General features: G+C 44.8%; 1 protein-coding gene across 2 annotated transcripts in view; it reads right to left on the bottom strand.

The window, feature by feature from the left end:
* SYNPR (synaptoporin) overlaps window positions 1–21088 on the bottom strand; it is a 98175-nt gene that overhangs the window by 14906 nt on the left and 62181 nt on the right. For both annotated transcript variants that reach the window (XM_058812894.1, XM_058812893.1), the window contains one exon: window positions 13103–13227. In XM_058812894.1, coding sequence (XP_058668877.1) covers window positions 13103–13227 — 125 coding nt within the window. The remainder of the gene's footprint in view (window positions 1–13102; window positions 13228–21088) is intronic.

Below are 21088 nucleotides of genomic sequence, written 5' to 3'. Positions count from 1 at the left end.
CAAACTGTCAATTGTCTTTATTGTCTGCAAATCCCTGAGAGAAATAAATCACTAGAAATGACTTATTGCAGTAGTGCTTGTGGAGGGGTTTCTTGGGAAATGTTTATCTTGGCTGATAATCTCCAAAATGAGGGGAAAATGAAATTTCAAAATACAGTAGTGAAATGCTGACATGCACAGAGCCCCTCAGCAAGTCAAACAGCTCTGCTGAGGCACAAAAACGTGACAAAGGTTTACATCTTCCTTTCTCAGTAAATACACAGTAAAGACATTTCTTTTAGTTAGCCCTGGAAACACTGGAGTTCCCTCATTTCAGAGCACTATCCTGGTGTGCTTTGACACCAGTGCCTCCAGCCAGCCAGTCCCTGGGCAGATGTACCTTTTTGAGGCACCAAATATGGATTTTTTTTGTAGGCTTAGTGGAAGAATACAAATAAATGGGAGCCTTTCTTCACACAACAGAGCTCATCATTCCTGCAAAACTTCTCTAGAGATATTACTTACATTAAGAAAAACACTTTGAAAGTCATCTCTAATAGTCAGGTCAAAGCAGAAATCTGCCTGCAAATGAAAAGTCTTTTCTTTAAGGAAACTGGGGTCCACTGACTCTTCCAACACTCTTCCCAGCCTGCTCTTCTCACTGCAAAGAACACTTCCCCAAGTGCTGGGCATTCCAGAATGTTTGGCATTAAATCCTGGCTATCTCAAGTTTGCTCACCCAGCAAGGAACAGATTTCCTTCCAGGCTTCAGGAGGATGGATGGAGTGAGCTCTGCATTCTCATCCTCCTCCTCCCCCCAGATCTGCTCTGCAGGGACAAAATCCTGAGTGGGGGGACCCTGCAGCATCAAATTCATTACCCAGCAATTCCCATAGGATCTGAACCTTTGCACCCAGGAGCTGCTGAAGTTAGTGTCAGGAAGAAATCCTGTTAATACCACATTTGAACACCTTGAAGCCATTAAATGCTGAAGTTCTCTCCAGCCTTTCAAAGTCAGATAGCTGAGATGTTATTCAAGCCCTGGACAATGTGGGGATGAGATGGGGTTTGCCCCTCAGCAGGACAGCAGCTACCATGGAGGTGACTGCTCCCAGGCTCTATTCTGGTAAAAAAGAGGTTTTTACCCTTTTGCTAACAATGATAAGACTGTTTTTCACCCCAAGCTGCTCTCCAACAGCTCTTTCCCTAATGAAGAAATTACCTTACTCAAGTATTCCCATCCCTTGCCTTTACATTGCCATCTGCCATGACACACATCTCAGTGCTGCCTGCACATACCACAGCCTTTCAAAACTGAGATGTTTCTCCATCCTTCCTAACAATCCCAGCAGTTTTCCATACCTCACTCTAACAGCTGCCCCAAAAAACAACACCCTTCCAGACTCCTCATCACCCAAAGGTGCCCTCAGTACCCTCCTCCCCTACAGAGCAGCAGCACAATCATTTCCACTGCATACCTGCCCCTAAAAATCTGTTAATTTTTATCTGGAGAATTTTGCAGAAAGCACAATTAAAATTTGCCATCTGACTCAGCAATCCAAGCCTGGTTTTTTGTTTCTTTCCTTTCTGGAAGAAGAAGGGATAGAGCTGGCTGATCAAAGAGTATTTGAAAACATTTCACTTTGAACTTCTGTCCGCTCAATAAATCCTCTCCATTTATTACCAAAAAATGAATTCCAAAGCCCACATCACTCTAGAATTATTCAACACTACCAGTCATTTCACACAAATACATATATCATCTTGCAAACATTTATTTCTAGCTCCTATCCTGGACATTTGAACATCCTAAAGCTCTCCCCTTTGTCATAGATGATTTTAGTGGCTTATACTCATCCAAATCCATGTCCAGAGCAGCATGACCAAAACAAACCCCAGATGGTACTGCTGGGAAGCTAAGCAGGAAAACTGTAGCAACCTACACTCTTTTCTGGTTTATGTCCAGTCAAAATAATTAAAAATATTTCCCTCCTGATACTTTCAATTTCCTAGCTTGCCAGGTTCCCAGCCCTCTCCAGCACAGAACTGTGCTGCAGATGTTTGCCCAGCAGTATTTCCCTACAGTTCTGGTCTATCAGGTCAAATTGCAGGCACAGCTGCTGTGCCAGCATACTACACTGTGTGCTGTCCTGGGACAGGGGCAATTCCCCCAGGGCAGGCAGCTCAGAGCAGGTTCACCACGACACCTGCCCAGAGCTGGGCACCTCATGGGTCCCTCTGCTCCATCCCTCTACCCCACATTTAATTTTTCCTGTTAAGACAGTGAGTCTGAGACCCTCTGAGGTGCTCAGGCCCCCAGGAAGAGAAGCTACACCACCCCTTTGAGGGTGGGTTCAGAAGGCACTGGAACAGGGACAGCACTGGTGGTGGGCAGAAGGCAGCAGTGCCATACCCCAGCTTGAGATCCCCTGCAGGACCCATTCCCAGTGACTGTGTGCACAAAGCTCTTGGGAAACAGCCTGCACAACGTTCCTGGGGGAAGGAACATCTGGAGTGGTGCCAGCCCTGGGAAGGAGCCTCCCCAGGCTGTGCAGGAGTAGCAGGAGTGCAAACCCTACTACTCCATCGTAGCACCAAAAAGCCAACAAAAAGGCTCATTATAGAACACAAGCTGCTGGGAGTGCTTGCTGAGCTGAGTGGGTGATCCCAACCCCACTTCCAAGCCTTTATCCAAGACCCAGATTTATCTCCCAAGATAATTTCACAGCTCTTCTCAGGAACACATGCTGTGCAAGCAGAGCACAGTGCTCAAAGACATGTTCCACCAGTCTGTACAGCCCAGATACCTTCTAGATTGGGCACTTGCATTCCTTGTGGTACAGACCAGTGGCAATACATTCTGATTTCCCTTCACTGGGATATTTTCTTGGGACAAACTGCTTTCTAGTCTCTGGGAAACTTTGCTACTGTCTCTGAAGGAAGGTAAACCTTAATTACCTTTAAAAAAAGCCATCATGTTCATGGAACAAGGCAAATTATAGGACCTGGAAATGCCACTGGCATACATTTACATCACCATATAAATAAATATTCAGTGTTATCTGGTCCCATCATGATATCCTGGCTGAACCCATGGCTCTCATGTCCCTCCTGCTGCCCTCTCCTCTGGACAGACACAGGAAACAGCTTCCAAACTGAGAAGCTGCTGTCAGAGCCAAACAAAAGCTTCCATTTGGAGAAAGATCTACAGAAATCTAAACATCTACAGATGAAATATGAGCAGTAGAAATCACAAAGAAAAGCCATTGAATATAATAAGACCATTCCTGAGAAGTGGATGTATCAAATCCCTGGGCTGTGTTTCTGCATGGAGCAGTGTGGGACTGCTGATCTGCAATTCCTGCTCACCACCTCCAGTTCACCTTCCCTTCCACCATCCACTGGGCTATGAACTCCAGGGAAAAGAATTCCAAATTCTTGGCATCACCTGGTGTTCAGCCAGACCCACCTGAAAGCACAAATGCTTCACCCTGTGACAAGCAGTGTCACACACATTTTCATCTAGATCTAGACCCTGAAAGCAGCAATTTCACCCCCCAGACCAACTGATACAAATACAAGAGCAATTACAGAAGATGAAGCAACATTTACTCCTTTGTGCTGTATTTCAATATTACTTTGTATTTAACTATAATTTTTCTCAAGTATATTGTCCTAATGTACCTAAAGCAATCAGATTAAGTTCTCTGGAGTTTTATGGGATGACTCCAATGAAACTCCCAGTCACAGCATGTACATTTGGAAGGATATGACAAATCCTTTCCTCAGAGAGCTGGGTGGGCTGCAGCACAGGCTGAGCACACTTGTGGATCTGCTGATGGACCTGCAGACAAAATTCCAGCACCTTCACACCTTGAATAGCCCAGGAGGTGTGAAACCACAGAGGACAGGCATTGAGTGGGGCTGTGCTGCATGGGCTTGGATGCACATCCTCTCCAGAGTCTACTGAATGAAAAATATTGAATTTATCTCCTGGCAAATAAATTAATGTAGAATCCAGGTGTGAGAGGAGACCAAAGACATCCCATGCATCCCATCCCCTACAGTCCTGGGGGAATCTTCATGACCCCTGCACAGCAAATGCACATTTTGGAGAAGGGAAAAAGGGGAAGGGCATGTGTTTGGTTGTCCCCCAGCTGGGTCACCATGTGCCATACAGGGATTAAATACCAAACAAAGCAAATCCAAAGGGTGGCTGCTTTGGTTGCTTCTGTACTGACAGCATGAAAATGTGCAAAAATAAATTTGCAAGGGAAGTTGCCTAAATTCTGACTTTTAGGAAAAGCCTTTGTGGCAGGCACAGATAAAACACTATCACTGCACAATACTGCAGAGACTATTCATGAATATATATTAAAAATTCAAATGGTGAAAAAGCTGCAACAAATCCAAAATCAACTTCCACTTAGAGAATAAATTTGGCCTAAAGAATTAATGAAGAATTTTTCTGGCACTAGAACAGTGTTAAGCATAAAATACAGCCTCTGTGAAGAAAAATCAGCCAGTATGGACCATCCAAATTCAGGAAAAGTCCAATTTTTGAGTGTCAAAAGAAAAGCTGTACAATTTACACAGGTTTAAGAAGGTGTTCTCCCTTATCTGCAGCAGACACCATCTCCAGAAATTTTCTACCACTCTCCTTCCCCCTCCAGCTGAGTGCCCATGAGCTCTGTGTTCTTGCAAAGTTTGCACATGGACACCAAGACAAGAACTGACCAGTCTGAAGAGCTGTGAGCCAAGACAAGCCTCCTCTATGGCCCCAGTTCAGCATTCAAGGATGTGTTTGTTCTGAGTTTTAAGGGATTAAAAGCTGCAGAGTAGAAGCAGAACACTGATGACAGCAGCAACTGAGATGACCTCAACATCTGGAGAAGTCACCTTGTCTGCAGAGCTGCTGCCCCACCACAAAAATACTGCCTGGACCCATCAGCTTGTCCTTGGTTAATAATTGTCCTTGCAATTAACTGGAGACTTTGTGGTTTTACAAATCTTCCTCCCCTGACCTCCTCAAGCACTGAGTCCCTCCTGACAGCCCTGAATGAGCAAAGGCTTTGCCACCCCTGGGCTGCAGCTTCTTGGCTGTTTTACAAAGTTTGACCCAGAAGCCATCCAGACCAGCCATGAAATTGTGGGGGTGGTGGGTGGTCTCTTGCTTCAGCAGCACAGTTGTGATGAGGACCACATGCACAGGGTTAGCCCCAAAGGGAAGCTGAAGATGTGGCTTTATCAGATTTCTGGTAAATCTGATTTTATCAGATTTCTATAGATCTCATGCAGGAACAAAGGGTGACTTGAAGCATCTCTGGTCCCTCACTTGTGAGGAATGGACACTTGCCTTTATCCACAGTTCCAAAAGTGCAAACTGGCAGTAATGACCATTCTTTGCCAATCTTGAAGATTTATACAAAGTGGCTTTTGAAGATTGTAACTGGGGTCAGGAGGAGGCTCTCAAAACTAGAGAAGTCACAAAGTCATCCATATTTTTATCTGTTTTAATCAAACCAGCAGTAGTTCCATCACACTCTGACAATAGGAATTACACTGTACATTGTACTCATGGACAGCTGTTACTGCAGACCAAGTAAAAAAGCCCATTTTCTCCAATTTTCTTCCATTTTCTCTTTTTCTAAAGACAGTATTTCACACTCAGTGTGGTCCTTGAAGACTTGTGGAAATTGGAGAACACTGATTTGCAGTTTTCAATTACTTCAGTGGTCTGTAGCCATGCACAAGCAAGCCAAAATCACATCAGGGCTCTGAACTATGGGATGCACTCTTTAATCACTAGAGCCAGTTATAAAAATGTGAAATATTATTTTCTATTACAAACTATGCTCATTCAAAGCTGAAAAGTACTTATTCTGCAGACCTGGATCACCTTTTCCCCAGCCCAGGAGACAATCTGAGAGCAAACAGCTCTAACTAAACCAATAGCTCATTGATCAGTGCTCAGCTTGGCTTTGCAAGATCCATGTTCAGGCTGCTTCCAGACTTGCATCAGTACAGAGACTCGACCAAGGTCTCTGATGCCTGCACTGCCAGGGAAGTGCTGGGGCCATACTTTAAATAGCTCACAAAGTTTCTTGCATTCACATCAGAATGGCAGAAAATCTTTTAACTGGCTTTCCATTGGGAGATTTTGAAAAATTGAGCTGCAGTTTTATGGATAGTCCTATAAATTACCAGATGTAAAAATCACAACTGAGAAAAAAAGGTCTATTTCCTAGTTAAAAATATATCTTAATGCTTCAGTTTGCATCGTTAAGTCATATTAAATATGAAGATACTTTGTGAAGGTGTCACAGTAAGAGATATTTGTAACCTGAAGGATTTGCTGAATTTTACCCAGCAGGATGCAACATTATCCTCCTCATTCATACAATTTCCTCTTTCCACTAACAGTAGAAGTTCTGGTTAGGCAAATTATTCATTAAGAGGTCAAAATTAAGTATGAAAGCACTGCTGAGGTCAGAGTTTGAAACAGTTGTAGGAAATAATTAAAGCCATGCCTGAGCCCTCAGTGCCCATCCTACACAGCCAGTTTATATAACAGGGATACTGGTGAAAATCTCCAGCTTAGCTGATGTATTACTGAACAGTTTTCCTCATCATTTCCGCTGTTAACCCCAGATCTGTAGTGCCAGATGAGGCAGTCCCAGTTTGGCAAGAAAAGGGACAGCACTAATGCAGCTTTCACAATTGCAGATCCAGAGGGGACCACTGTGGCACAGCTCATGGTCCTCTGATCTCCATCCAACCATCCCTGCAACTCCTGCCTGTGCAAAATCTGCTTCTCAGAAGCACCAAGTTTTGTTCTGAGAAGTTCCAGGGTGGAGATTTATGCCTTCATTAAGCTGGAATGGGTCATGCAAAGTTTAACCAGCCCCTCTCCCCTTCCCAGGAGCTCTGCCAGATCTGCCTGGGAACTGGGGATCTGCATTTTGGCACAGCTCACACCTGAAGCCCGTGCACAGCTCCTGATGCCTTGCTTCTGCTCCTGTCTATGCACAGGAGGTTTGGGACACCACAGCTTGGTCTTGCAGAAGGGGAATCTTCTGTAAGGTGAAGATATCCAAAATAAAACACAAACCTTAAGGAGTTCAGCTGACTCTATGACTTTATTCTTTCCTATCTCCAACCTCCCAAGAAGTCTGGGAGCAGAGCCCACCACAGCTGCCTGGAAGTCAGCACTGCAGGCAGCTACTTAGTGGAATGAATTTCTATTTATCAGCAACTCTCAGTCTCCCAGCCATTACAGACATTCATAATCTTTCAGCCAGAATGTTTTTCACTGAATTCTGAAGCAAGATTTACAAATGGATGGCAAAAAATAGAAGGATAGCACACACTGGGAGAGAAATGTGCTAACATTACCAGAGGCCTTTTCCAAAGAAAGATAGATGCAAAGCTCAAAAAGTTAGATGTTTTCTCCTTAATTATCATTTGTAGCTTCTAAGTAGGCAATTTAGATCTGGCTGTCATATTTCAAATGGAAGACTAGACTGCCCATAGCATGCAGATGAGGTGAACACTTTCAAGGGTGCTCAATGGGAATGTCTTTATTCAAATGAGATGCTTAAAGTGAATGAAAAGCTCCCATAAAACATAATTTCCTTTTCCTTCAGAAGGAAGGGCCACTTGAAGACACAGCTTTACTAGCACACTGAAAAGATACTAATATGTGATTTAGAATAAAATGGAAAACATTTGTTTTGCTCACTGCTTGATACAAAGATGTGCAAAGACAAATTTTCATCAGGGTCTCATGTTAGCACCACCAGGAAATCCTACTCTGTCCTTCTAGTAACTGTGGCTCAGTGCTCCTAACACCTCTGCACACACTTCACCTAAGAAGGTGGCTAGGGTGAGAGTGTTTAAAATTTAACAATGTCATCCTCCAGGTCAATATTTTCCATGTAGTTTGCAGAATGAATGCCCCAAGAAAAGACAAGAGATGCTCCCAATTATTTCCCATGCATCATTCAACTTGGGGATATACCCTGTATGTAGGCTTGGCTTAAAGCATCTCCAAAAGCTACAGGCAAAGAGATTTTAGTCCAGGGTCCGCCTCAAGACTTAACTTCGGGGTTTGTATAGAGATTGTTTTCCCTTCCCATTGCCCTGCAGGTTCTACCAGCACAACATCTCTGCTCATGGGACACCCACGAGCCACAGACCCCACCAGCATCACCCAGAGCCAGGCTCTGGCACAGCATTCCTGCCTGGAATGGACAGGGCACAACCACAAAGAGCCTCAGCACAGAGCACCTCTCCCAGCACATCATCACAAGAGCACTCTGAGGTGCAAAGGTTCATTTAAATCAGTAATTGAAAATGTTTCAGTGCAACTCTCTCTTCAGTTGCAAGTAAAACAGCAAGTTTGTGATAGGAATAATTAACTAGCAAAAAAATCTTCAGTACGGACTTGGTAAGTTAAGTATACAAAAATACTTGCTTTTAGGAGGACTGGTGAAAAAGCATCTTAAAATAGTGAATAGCAGTAACAAGTACGTACCCAGTAGGTGTACTGTTCTACCACTTATTATCAAAGTAAGCCCAAGGAAAAACCAAGTACATGATAAAAATATTTCTGGGATCACAGAAAATAATAAACAAATAGGACCTTCACTAGGACTCTTATTATAGACAAAACATATTGCTTCAGGGCACTTGGATAAGTGACAAATCCAATCTGAAAGGGTGATGGACTGTGAGAGCAACAAATAATCCCAAGATACTGAATTTTTTTTCCACCCCCTCAAAGAATCATTGCCTGGGTGAGGGTCAAGTTAATGAACATCCTAATGTGTGCCAAATTTGCAATAGACTCTGTATCAAGCACAGATCCTACTGCTAGAGAAAAACTGCCACTGTAGGGCCAGAGAAATTGATTCCTTATTTGAACTTGTCAAACTTCCAAAATGCATATACAGGTATCCATAGAATGGCTGATTTGTGCTTTAAAACATGAGGAAGGAAGAAATGCTCTGTGATAAAACTAGAATCAGGCCAAAATGAGAAAAAAACCCCTCAGGTGAATATTTATAACATCTTTATAAACATCAGATTAGGCATGTAAGAGTCTGGCAAGCTCTGTAGCAGCGTGTGGCAGAGCTCCAGGACACACAGTAGGAGGATATTAGGGTTTAGACTTCAGGTTAATTTCCACACTGCAGGGTGACTACAGGGTCATGGACATGAGCTGCAGGAAGCTTAAATGAATCAGAGTAATTGTGGATGGAAAAGCATCCATCTCATCTGCTGTTCCAGGAGAGATGGTGGAGCCAGACTGGGGGTCAATTATGTCAATACTGGGGGGGCTCTTCGGTGGTTACTGCACCCCAGCAGCACGAGGTCAGAGCAGAAGCTCAGGTGGGAATGGCTCAGCTGGGAATGGCTCATCCTCCTCATGCTCCTGACACAGCCACCCTGCACAGGCAGGGCTTTTCTCCCAGGGATCCTGCCTCCCAGCAGTGCCAAAGCACCACTGCACCAGCTCACTCTGGAAGTGATTAGTACATGATTAGCACACTTTTATGTTTCTCCTCACTTCCCCCTTTTCAAAGGGCAAATTAATCCAGGTCCAGAACTAACTAAGAAAGTGATTCCAGCAGAAATGAAAAGCAGCCACCTTGTGAAAAAGGTTTCTTTGGGTTTTCCTTTTGGTGCTCCCCAATTTCCTGCTACCAGAGTTACAACAGCAGTAAGACAACACAGGAGCCAAGCATAACTTCCAAAAAGCCATAACTTTAAATAAAACCAAGAAAAAATTAATCTTAATTTAAAGGTATGTTTCAAAACTTCCTATATAATTGTACTAATTATTTCTCTTGGACTCATTTTTATTTCTTGCTGGAGACTTTCGCAATTTGTAGGTTGGGGCTGAGAAAAGTCTCAATAAGCAGGTGTGAAGATGCTCCTTTGTTTTGGGAGCATCTGGAGCTACCTGCTGTGGAGTGCAGTGCTGCTTCTGTGCATTCAAGACTGGCCTAAGCCCACACCCCACCAGTCCTGGTCTTGCCCTCCTGCATCCTCCTTTTCTTTAGCTCAGGTGATTGGCCCCACACGCATTGGTCACAAGTGCAATGCCCATTCTTTCAGTCTGGAAAACTCCATCCCCATTCTGATCTTGCCTTAATAGGAATATTTTCAGGTTCCCTCAATCTCATTTCCAAAACACCCAAGCCTTCCTGCTTTGCCCAGCTGTCCTGTTCAGCCTTACCACTTTGTTTACCAGTTTTAGGCTCTTGACACTTGTCATCTATTGGCCAAGGTCTAGCAGTTCATTTTTTGGGAGAAGAAAATAAAGCCACAAATTCCCAGCAAGACAAATGAAAGCAGCTGGAAGCACGACTTTCTTTGTTTCAAGTCATGCTGGAAGGTGCAGCTAATAAAAAAGCAGCACTCAGGTATTTTGACTGCTTCAGTGTCACTGCTGACAGCCCCAACAGCAGCGGGGTGTCAGATGCTCAGCAGCTTCTCTCCTTCCACCTACACCTCCCCCAGCTGACAGCCAATAATCAGGACTGTGAAGGCATTTGAAAGGAAAATGCCATGGGAAGATAGACCTGAATGCAAGACAACTAGTGGGAAATTCATCCTACCTAACAATGCCTGCAAGCCCATGCAGGGAGATGAGCCTCAGCCTGAGGAGCACAGCCTTGATTAGAGAGCCTCAGCTTTTCTGAGCTGCCTTTTCCAAGCTTACTCACTGCTCTGAGATGTTACCTTTCCCAGATAATCTCAGTTCTGTTTTTAGAGCACCCCATCTCCGTTCTGTGGAGAAAAGCAAAAATAGCAAACACACGAGAAAGTCACAGGAATATTTGGATAAAACACTGAGATGACACCAAGTTCCAAAGTAGCATATTCTCCAAGCACACATCTGCTGCCTCATGTAATCTGCACATCTCTGGACACTTTTTGCATATGCCTCAGGTTTGCAAACAAAATCCCAAATTGCACAAAATCTGAGTGTATTCATGTTTCTCCTGAAACAGCAGCTAAGTGTCATCTCCCCTCTCACCTGCACATTTCAGGTGTGTTTGTACCACATTGTCAATCACCCCACTGTACATACATCCCATCTGTGCATGCTGAGTTCAAGGGCCAGCTACAGCCCCAGCTGGATCCCTCCTGCAAATAAACCCTATTCTGCATCATCTCTGCAACATGCTGGTATGTTACATTGCCCATCAATTACTTCCAGTTTTCTAATAAGCAAAACTGTGGGAGATTGCAGATCCAGCCACTTCCTTCTAGAAACAATGGCTGATGTGCCTGGTGGAACACCAGGAGACACTTCAGGGCTCTTTCTCTCTGTTTTATTAACTTTTAAAATAAAATACTATTTTATAATCATGCAAACTAAAAGCACTTCACTACAGGGTGTACTTGTAATGAATGTTGGAGAAATGACCTATTTGGAAGTGAATCAAATTAGAAACTCACATAACTCAATTTTCAGGATCTCTCCTACGCATAATAAGCAGAAATGAAAGAAAATGTGGACATATTCAAGCCAAAAAATAAACATGTGTAATACCAGGAAATGTGACTTTTTAGAGTAATAAATATATGGCAAGCAAGAACAATTCAGGGAATCAAATTCAGTTCCCACTGTTTGGAATTTGCTGTATCTTAGAACATGTTAAAGAAATAGATGCTTTCAAGTCTGGTCTGTACGTAGCAATCATAAGCAAAACAGCATGTGATTTCCCAAGGAAGAAAACTGATTTTAGAGTCATAGTGTACTAGACTTGAGATTGAATTATGCATTCTTTTCTTAATCATCTCAATTCCTTGAAGAAATCACTTATACAAAACTGAATGGTTTCTGCAATGGACTTGACATATATAGAAAAAAGACTGTAGATGCTCTTTTGAAGCAGGATCTTAAATGGCAAGAACATTATTTATATTAGTACATATTATATGTGTAACTACACTACAGTTTTCAGATGTACTTAAAAACCATAAAAAACTGTATAAAAACTGTTTTCCTTAGTCACTAACTTTAAAGCATTCAGACACCAAGAGATGCAAACAGGCAATTAATAAAATTTTCAAAAAGCATTTCAAAATTATGGTTCAAGCTCATTTTGGCTTTTTGCTTCCCCGTCCCTTGGAGCAACCATCTCAGATTCTTGTTACTGCAGTGGATGGGAAACCTCTTTCATTTCCAGCTGAAGTTAGTGGGTACACTACAGTTTTTCATCTTGGGATGATTCCCTTGGAGCAGCGATTTCATATCCTTGCTACTGCAATGGATGGGAAATCTCTCTCATTTCCAGCTTAAGTTAATGGCTACACTATAGTTTTTCATCTTGGGATGATTGTGTTGTTTTATTTTTCCTTGCCTCCCATTTCCCACTCCCTCAGCTTTCCTGTCCTCCCCAGGGCTCTGGAATCTGAGAGTCATGAATTCTCCTCTGCTGAGCTCCCATTCCCAGCAGCTCCAAGGCTCCATCCACACCAAGTGGATAGCCAAATGAGTAGCCAAACTCATTCCTCCTGTACAGCAGAGGAAAATTCTGCAGCCCCAGACTGGTGCTTGACTGAAATGTGCTGTAAGTGAAGGATTCCCTCCCTTGCAGCTTGGCCAGCCCAGCCCCGAGAGACGAAGCGTTCACAGCCGGGGTTGCCTGAAGGGGCTGGCAAAGGCTGTGCCAATGCTGAGGTCACTCAGACTTACCTGAAGGGGCTGGCAAAGGCTGTGCCAATGCTGAGGTCACTCTGGGACTCACCTGAAGGGGTAGGCAAAGGCTGTGCCAGTGCTGAGGTCACTCAGACTTACCTGAAGGGGCTGGCAAAGGCTGTGCCAATGCTGAGGTCACTCAGACTTACCTGAAGGGGCTGGCAAAGGCTGTGCCAGTGCTGAGGTCACTCAGACTTACCTGAAGGGGCTGGCAAAGGCTGTGCCAATGCTGAGGTCACTCTCAGACTTACCTGAAGGGGTAGGCAAAGGCTGTGCCAATGCTGAGGTCACTCTCAGACTTACCTGAAGGGGCTGGCAAAGGCTGTGCCAGTGCTGAGGTCACTCAGACTTACCTGAAGGGGTAGGCAAAGGCTATGTCAATGCTGAGGTCACTCTCAGACTTACCTGAAGGGGTAGGCAAAGGCTATGTCAATGCTGAGGTCACTCTCGGACTTGTTTGCACAGTCCACACTGAGGCGCAGCTCTCCAGAGTACCCGCCGCATGTTGCAAATGCAAAGATTGCAAAAAGCTGTCAAAAACAAACAATATTTTTATTTAGTTTCGTTTCAGCGACCACCACGAGCAGATCCATGCAGTAGCTCTAGCTCAGCCCCAAACTGATCCCCCTCAGGTCGGGTTATCCATCACTCCTTGCATTTAAAGCATTGCCATACATTATTCCTTACCCTTCCCAGAAGCACAGAGCCATGACACATGAAGCTCTGTTGCCACACAGACAGAGCCATCACCATTTGTCCATGCCAGCAATCTCAGCCCTTCCCTCCTGTCTTGAACCCTGTTTGGGATTCACAACCCAAGCAGTTATTTCAATCACCCCACAGACAGGTGAGATTGGATGAGAGGGATGGATATTGACTGAACATAATGAGTAATTCTTAACCCAAACAAAACAGTGGCAGAAGTATTTCAAAGGTGCCACCAGAAGCAGCAACAGCAGACCCAGACAGTTCACACAGCCACCATTGTATTATGTGGCAAAACACAGACATGACCTGCCCCTCTCCCAGTTAATTTATGACTTAGAAAAAACCCACATTGTTTGTTTTAATTACTTTTCCTAAATTACCACCATAATCTAAAGTGGACATAGAGGTGAAGTAAACTGATTGCAAAGCAGAAAGGAATTCCAGACTTTGGCTGGAGTCAGGCAAACTGGAAAGGAAAAAGGAGCTTGTGTGGCTCTGATGCAAACCTATAACACATGTTAATCTTCCAGGAGAAAAATAATGAAGGAGGGAGTATGCAGGGCAGAGACACATCAGCTCTTATATCAAGGGTTCAAAGAAAGGAATTGGAAGCAGGCAAAAGTATCTTCAAACATCACTGATGTAGGCTTCCTTGGAAGACCCCAAGTAGAAGTGGGTACAGTTTATTTATGCAGTTGTAATTTAAATTAAAGGACAGGTTAGATTTTGTTGATTGCAGCACTATAGCCCTGAAGTACTCCATCAGTTTTAACAGAGTTACTGTGAGATCTACACATCAGGGAAATGGCAAGCAAATGCCCAATCCCAGCCACAATTAAATAAGCTAAAATCAGGAACCCAGAGGAAACAGTGTGTTCACATCTGGGAAAGAAACCATGTTTTTGGACACTGAAAAATAATGCAGCAAGCAGATGTAATGGCAAAATAACAGACTGAAAATATAATAAATAGAAAAACTAGATCTTTTCTTGCTGCACAAGGCTTTGTAAAACATGCTATTAATCTTAGTTCTCCCAACTTGCAGCATAAACAAAGCCCCAAGTTTCACCAGCCTCCCTGGAATTCAGCTTTGCATGTTTAGCTTTTCCCAGAGAGTGACAGATTATAGGGGTGACACCTGAGCATTGGGGCAGGGAGACCCTCCCTGGGTGCAGAGTGATGTGCTGAGCATGATGGAGCACAGGGAGTAACAGGAGAATGATGCAAGTTTCCACCCTGCCACTCACTTCCAATGTGATCAGGGCATTTCATACACAGAGGATAGATCTGCAAAGGTATTTAGGTACCTAATGACAAGAAAAGCTAATAAAAACTTTGATTGAATCAATTCTTTGTGCTGAGCTCACTGCAAAGAAGAAAGCTGAATTTCACTATGAATTGACTTGTTAAATATGTGCCACAAAATAAATGTTCTCACTGCAACTCAAATAGTGCTCCTTCATCCTAAATGAGATGCTTCCTCTGTACACACAAGAAGTTTCTGCCCTTACATGTAGCACAGCACTGAAAATCAGCATTAATCACCTCAGGTCAATTTGTGAAAACAAATATATTAAGGAGAACAGGAGAGAATGCTGACCTGCTTTCTGGCCTAATTAACAGAGTTGCAAATGCAAATGGTTTGCAGGTACATAGGCACAAAGATTAACAGTGATAAATAAAGAGGGAACTTGAAAGCTTGCAGTGTGAGACATGCCATAAAGGAAGAGCCATCACCTCCCAGCTAACACTCTCAGCAAGGGGACAAGCAGAGGAAAGAGGTGCAAGAAATGCATCTCCTTTAATCATGCATTAGAAACCACCATAATGGGTTTCATCATGTTTTTTTTTCACCAAGGGCACAGAGCCATGCCCTAAAACACAACTCAGGCCATTCCTTCCTTCCTGGAAGTATCTCCTCCAGAATTCCCAGTTTTTCCTGTCCCCTATTGAGAGCATCCAGCCTTTACTTTGGCCCCACAACCAGCTCTCAACCAGAAGCTTTTCAACAAACCCCTCCATGCTCAGGCAGCAGCTCCCAGCATTACCCAGCACACACTCTGCTCCCAGCACCAGGCAGCACCCACAGGGCAGGTGGGAAGGCAAAAAGGACCATGCTGCAGACCTTTATACCAAACTTCAGCTGTGCCTCCGCCAACTCAAGCCTGGTTCCCTGCTGTGGCTGGATCAGCTGAAGGCTGGGATCACCCAGCTGCCAGCAATGCCCAGCCAGCCCCCACAGCTGCATGCTGAGGACACCAAGCACCTTTAGGAAGCATATTTATAATTTACATCAAGGGAATGCAGAGTGAGGGCTGTAAATCAATGGTATTTCCCGGGGGCATCATGGTGAAGCAGCAGCATAACTCTTCTCCTCCTACCTCTGCATTTCCCCTTCTCCCCCACTCCAGTTGTGCTGCTTTATGCTGTCAGAGGAGTGCCCAGAGCAATAAGCCAAGAATTACTAGCTGGCTTTTTGTGCACACGGTAATTCTGTGGCCATTTCAGGAATACTGTAAACACCACTGTATTTTATTAGAGCAGGATTTGTGTAAAAGGCAGTTGTAAACCCCATAATGGGAGCTTTATGGGCCAGACTCAATAAAACCTCCATCTGCAAGATAATTTTATTGAATCGGGCTGCTCTGAAATTGAAAAGTTTATGGAGAAAGGGAAAGTGTTTCCCCATGTTCCTATTTATGCTTTGCTTATAAATCCACACTCAGCACCAGGCTATCTGCAAGTGTGCACACATCCAGCTTCTCCCCTTCACGTGAGATAAATGTCCCCGTGCAGTTACCTCTGGTTATCCCATGGCTGCTGCCTGCCCAGGCTCAGGGCTGACAGCCAGTCCTGCAGAGGAATGTGCTGCCACTGAGGCAACAAATCCTTGCTGCCCTGGCTGTGCCAGGCTGCTCCTGCCCACAGGAGTGGGAGCAGGGCAAACCCTGCTTTCCCCTGTGCTCCCATCCCTGCTGCAGCTGCAGGTATTGCCTGGCCATTGTTATACACTGGGGAGGATGGTGCTGGGACCCTTGCAGGGAAATGGAAAATGCCTGTCCATTCCCAGCCTGAATCAGTGCTCCACATTCCATGTGGGATAACACACCAAGCATCCCCCAAATTCAGTGTGTGCTCTGGAAGCAGTTACCAACCCACCCAGTGAGGAACAGACCAAAGGAGGGACAGCAAGGAACATTATTTGTGCTTCTCAGCACAGACTGGAGCAATGCACACTCACATGTCCAGGCTAGGCTGGCTGGAAGATCATCCCTCTTCCTCATGGTCTCAGACACAATGCTGCCAAGGCAATGAGTTTCTGTAAAGTGATTAACACCATTCCCAGATCCTGTTACAATGATATTCCCTCTCTGACCTCCAGCCTTGGCCTGGACTACAGGTATATTTTTTGTAAAGAAGTATAATCACACAATATAAATTAACCAACAGAAATTCTATTTATTATGGTACTGTGCAACAATAAACCAGCCTTCCCTGTCAAATCAGACAAGCATGTTTTAAAGACCAGTTGGTTCCTTAGCACTTTGAGAAAAAAATAGCAGCGTAATACCCAGCAGAGCACAACACTGCTTCTCACACCAGCTCAGGGCAGGGAAAGGTCCATCATATGATTTATGGGACCACCTCCCTTCTTCTAATGCCAGGTTTCAATGCAATGGCAGTGAATCCTGTCATTCAGCATTCAGGTGCTGTTATTTATCCAGGCTCAAGGCTGGCTCCTTCCTTTCCCAACCCAGCAGCCAGGGACTTGTGTGATGCCTTGAGGGAGCCCAAGTCCCAGCTGTGAATTAAACAGTTGGTGGTGCCTCAGCATGTGACCCTGGGCATCACTCATCCCACCATAGAAGGGAAAAACAGCATGATTTCATATCCCTTCTCCCTGTTTGGCTTTGTGACAATTCCCCTCAATGCCTGCTGAGCAACAGGCTCGCTCTGCACACCAGGGGAAGGCAGAACAGCTCCTGACAAGGCGAGTTGAAAGGCTTATGTGGAGCATGTTACAGCTGAAACATCCTGCTAGGAAGACAACACTGTCATTTAAAATTGATGAAACTTCCATAAAAACCACTTGCTTTCTGTGGGAGCACATCTGCCCTGTGCAGCAATTTGCTGGCTGACAGGATGGAGCCGTGCTGGGGACGCACCCCAAAATTATCCTGCTGCAAAGGAGAGGACCTGCTCTGCCTGAGGGCTCCAGGGTGGGTCCTCCAGGAGGGTAAGATCTTAAAAACAAAGTGTTAGTCTTGCCTGGAGCTGTGGTGGCCAAAAACAGGCTGTGAGGGATGCAGTTCACTATGCAGGTTGGTCTCCAATGCTTTCTCTTGGCACCAAGGAAGGAAAATGGGAATGAACCTGCTGGATGCTTTCCCAAAGAGGTCCCCCCAGTCCCCTACTCCTACCCTAACACTGGAGAGCCAAGGGGAACTCCTGACACTCTGAAAGAACAACCTGAAATATCCCAAACGCCCGCACTATTATTAGTCATTTTACATGTTCAGAGTGTTTTTAAAGCAGACCTATTTTTCTGGCATCATTTCTGGATCTGAGACCTCCCTTTCTCCATACCACCATAACAGAGACACTGCAAAACCTCTGCCAAATGTTGCATTGCCTGACACGTCCCACAGTGGCCGGGAGTGTGTGTGGAGAGAGGAGGGAGCTCATTGCTCTGGAGACGTCCCCCCGCAGCCGGCACCGCTCACCCAGCAGAGTGTCTCGTTAAACTGAGATTATTTATTTATAGGGCACAACCAGTAATTGAACATTATTATTAAGGCTGTAAAGGGAAGTGTTGAAGGCACTAAAGGACTCTACTGGAAACATTTACTGCAGAACTGATGGCCCAAAATATGTCACCAGTGAAGGATTAGGAAGCACTCTCTCCCCTGGGTCTCTGCCTGTTTCTTTTTTAAAATTTGGCATTTTTCCTGCACGAATCTGAGCTGCAGACTTCCTGGAATCACTTCTCCTACATACAAGCCTTTGTGCACTGGAGATTATCAGATTATTGACTTTGGGATTCCTAATTATATCAACTTGACTGGTTGATGAATTGGAGGTGGAGAGCATTGCAACCAATGCAGTTCTTGGGTGGGGGGGTGACAACTAGTTGGAGTCATTTTCCTTCAGCAACTACACAGGGAGAAAGCTGAAATATATTCTGCTCCTGCTGAGAAACAAACCCTCAAGCCACAGTTCACTGATTGCTGGGATTTAGTGTCCCCATCTTATAAATAAACAGCAGCATTGCTAAGAGGCTCCTGTGCCAGCCCAGCCCAGGTCTGTGTGGAGTGAAAACCCCAGGGATGAGGGAGCAGCTCGAAGTTCAGGCATGAAGAACCACGTGTGCCACTGTCATACACCTGCAGAAGACCAATCTGCTCCACGACTTCCCCACAGGGCTGTGGGATCTTCATGAGGCCATCTACAGCAGAAAACCTCTGTCTGGCATTTTAGAGCACTCACAAAAACCACCCCTTGATGCCACCAGCTGGATGGAAAGACTCGACCCCAGGGCAGGCAGGAACCCCACAGCATCCTGTGTTTGAAGCACGACACTTCATTTAATGGTTAGCTTTTCTTAATGAAAAAAACCAAAACCCAACAACTTGATTTGATTCTTAATGGAAAGATTTATGGAAATGAAATTGGGGTATTTTTAGTGAGTAAAGATAATTTTAAAATAACTTGGTTATACAATACTTTAATCCCAAGGAGACAATTTTCTCTCTTTTGCTTTGAAGAAAACCTTTATCTTTTCCATTCATCTTCCATTGATTATTCTAAAAATCCCATTTAGCTCCACCAAATAATGGTATGGTAGTCATTTCTCATTATATTTTAATAGAATAAAGCCCAACTGTATATGAGAGGATTAGATAGCCATTCGTTGGGGTAAAGAACACTGGTCCTCCAGATGGCCAGACAGCATCTGTGTAATGCCTTTCCTGTTTATTAAGCTGGAAATGTAATGCAAGCTGTTTCATCCAGTATTTAATGGGTCAGCCACAAAGTTGAAAGCTAATGCTAAGGTTGGCAGCATGCATGGAAGAGTTAACAGGCAGAAAACAGAGGCACATATAGAGCATTTCTTCTTGGACTAAGGGAAAAGCCTTGAAGTACAGAGGTACTTACACAAGTAACCTACACAAGCACCTCTAACTATGAGTCAAAGGTTTGAGGTAAGCATTTACTAGGTCCCAAGGGTTTTTAGAATTTATTGTATAAATTGCTTTCAGCACATGGACATTAACACATTGGTGATGTCTTCCATGGAACAAAAGACACCAGCAGGTGCTGCAAACAGGTTTAGGAGTACCTGGGGTAATTACTGGGTGAACATGGCTTCATTTGGGATGGATCACAGACATACCTGCAGCCCTTTCCCCTCTGGCTGTAGAACAGCCTGGAAGTTCTGGCTCTTCCTCTGCAGCCTCCACAGCTTCCCCTTCGTGCCCTTTTCATTTAAGGACATGGGAGCACAAGTTGGACAGACATGTTTGGATTGTACATATAATCCCTGAATGACTCATGCTGTGACATATGTCACTGCAGCAGAGACGTGCTCCTTTTTGGGCCTGAGAGCTTTTCTAGTCCTGGACTTCCAGCAAAAATAAAAAACAAGCCACCGTGGCAGTCTTTACCAGGATCCACATTGTGACAGTGCCCAGAGCATCACAAGTGCCCAGAGTCCTGGCGAGCAGCCACTCCCACTCTGTGTCCCCTTCCACATGTGACCACCACAGGCAAAACCATGGAAAGCCATGGTGAGGTACAAGAGAGCTCTTCTAATAGGTCAAGTCAATTCTCATTTTACTAACAGAAAATGTGCAACAACCCACCAAACACTCAGGCTAATGCATAAATAGAACTCTGTTTCTGCTCCCTCCAGAAAACAACAGGTTTTGTGCAGACTTTACAGCCTGATTATATGTGATTTATTGTGTAACAAGTGTAAACATTATAAAATAAAAAAGGTTGGACGGCTGCTCGTTTCCTCTTTTGCTTGGTGGGTTCAAAAGCATCTGGGCTTAAAATGGCCCATAATGTAATATAAATGCATACAGAGCAGGATCCAAGTTATTACTGAGTGGGATTTACTCCCTCTAATAACCACAGGGATTTACATTATGGCTGAGTGACATGCACACATGGGAAGCACTCTGTGAAGGGAAAGTGCTCCTGAATTTGATGTCTTTAAAGCCTGGCTGGCCACCACAGGCACAGGGACTCAACCACAGCCAAGGCTGCACCACACTGCAGCACAATGGCAGGGACCACACACCCAGCTCTCAAAGGCAGCGCTGTACTCAGTGTGCACAGCACCTGCCCTGGGCTGGGGCTGGGACAGGGCACAGGGCATCTCTCCCAGCCAGGGAGCCCAGCCCCATTCCCAGCTCATCCCCACCAGGCACCACCGATCCTTGGCAGCATTCCCTGATGGCTCCTGGAACTGCTCCCTTGCCTAATTTGTGCCTTTGTACTTCCCATTAGTCCTTTCCCAGCACTACTCGTGGGCCTGGGCTCCTGAGGAGAATTTTCCTGCTCTGGTGACAGATGCACAGAGCAGAACTGAGAGGCTGGAGCACTCCTCTGACCAGAAAATGCTCTGGCAGCTGGGTCCCTGCAGCGTGGCACAGGCAGGGGGCTGCAACCAAACCC

Source organism: Ammospiza caudacuta, chromosome 12 (assembly GCF_027887145.1).
Source record: "Ammospiza caudacuta isolate bAmmCau1 chromosome 12, bAmmCau1.pri, whole genome shotgun sequence".
Classification (NCBI taxonomy): Eukaryota; Metazoa; Chordata; class Aves; order Passeriformes; family Passerellidae; genus Ammospiza; species Ammospiza caudacuta.
This window is presented reverse-complemented; position numbering and strand designations above follow the sequence as displayed.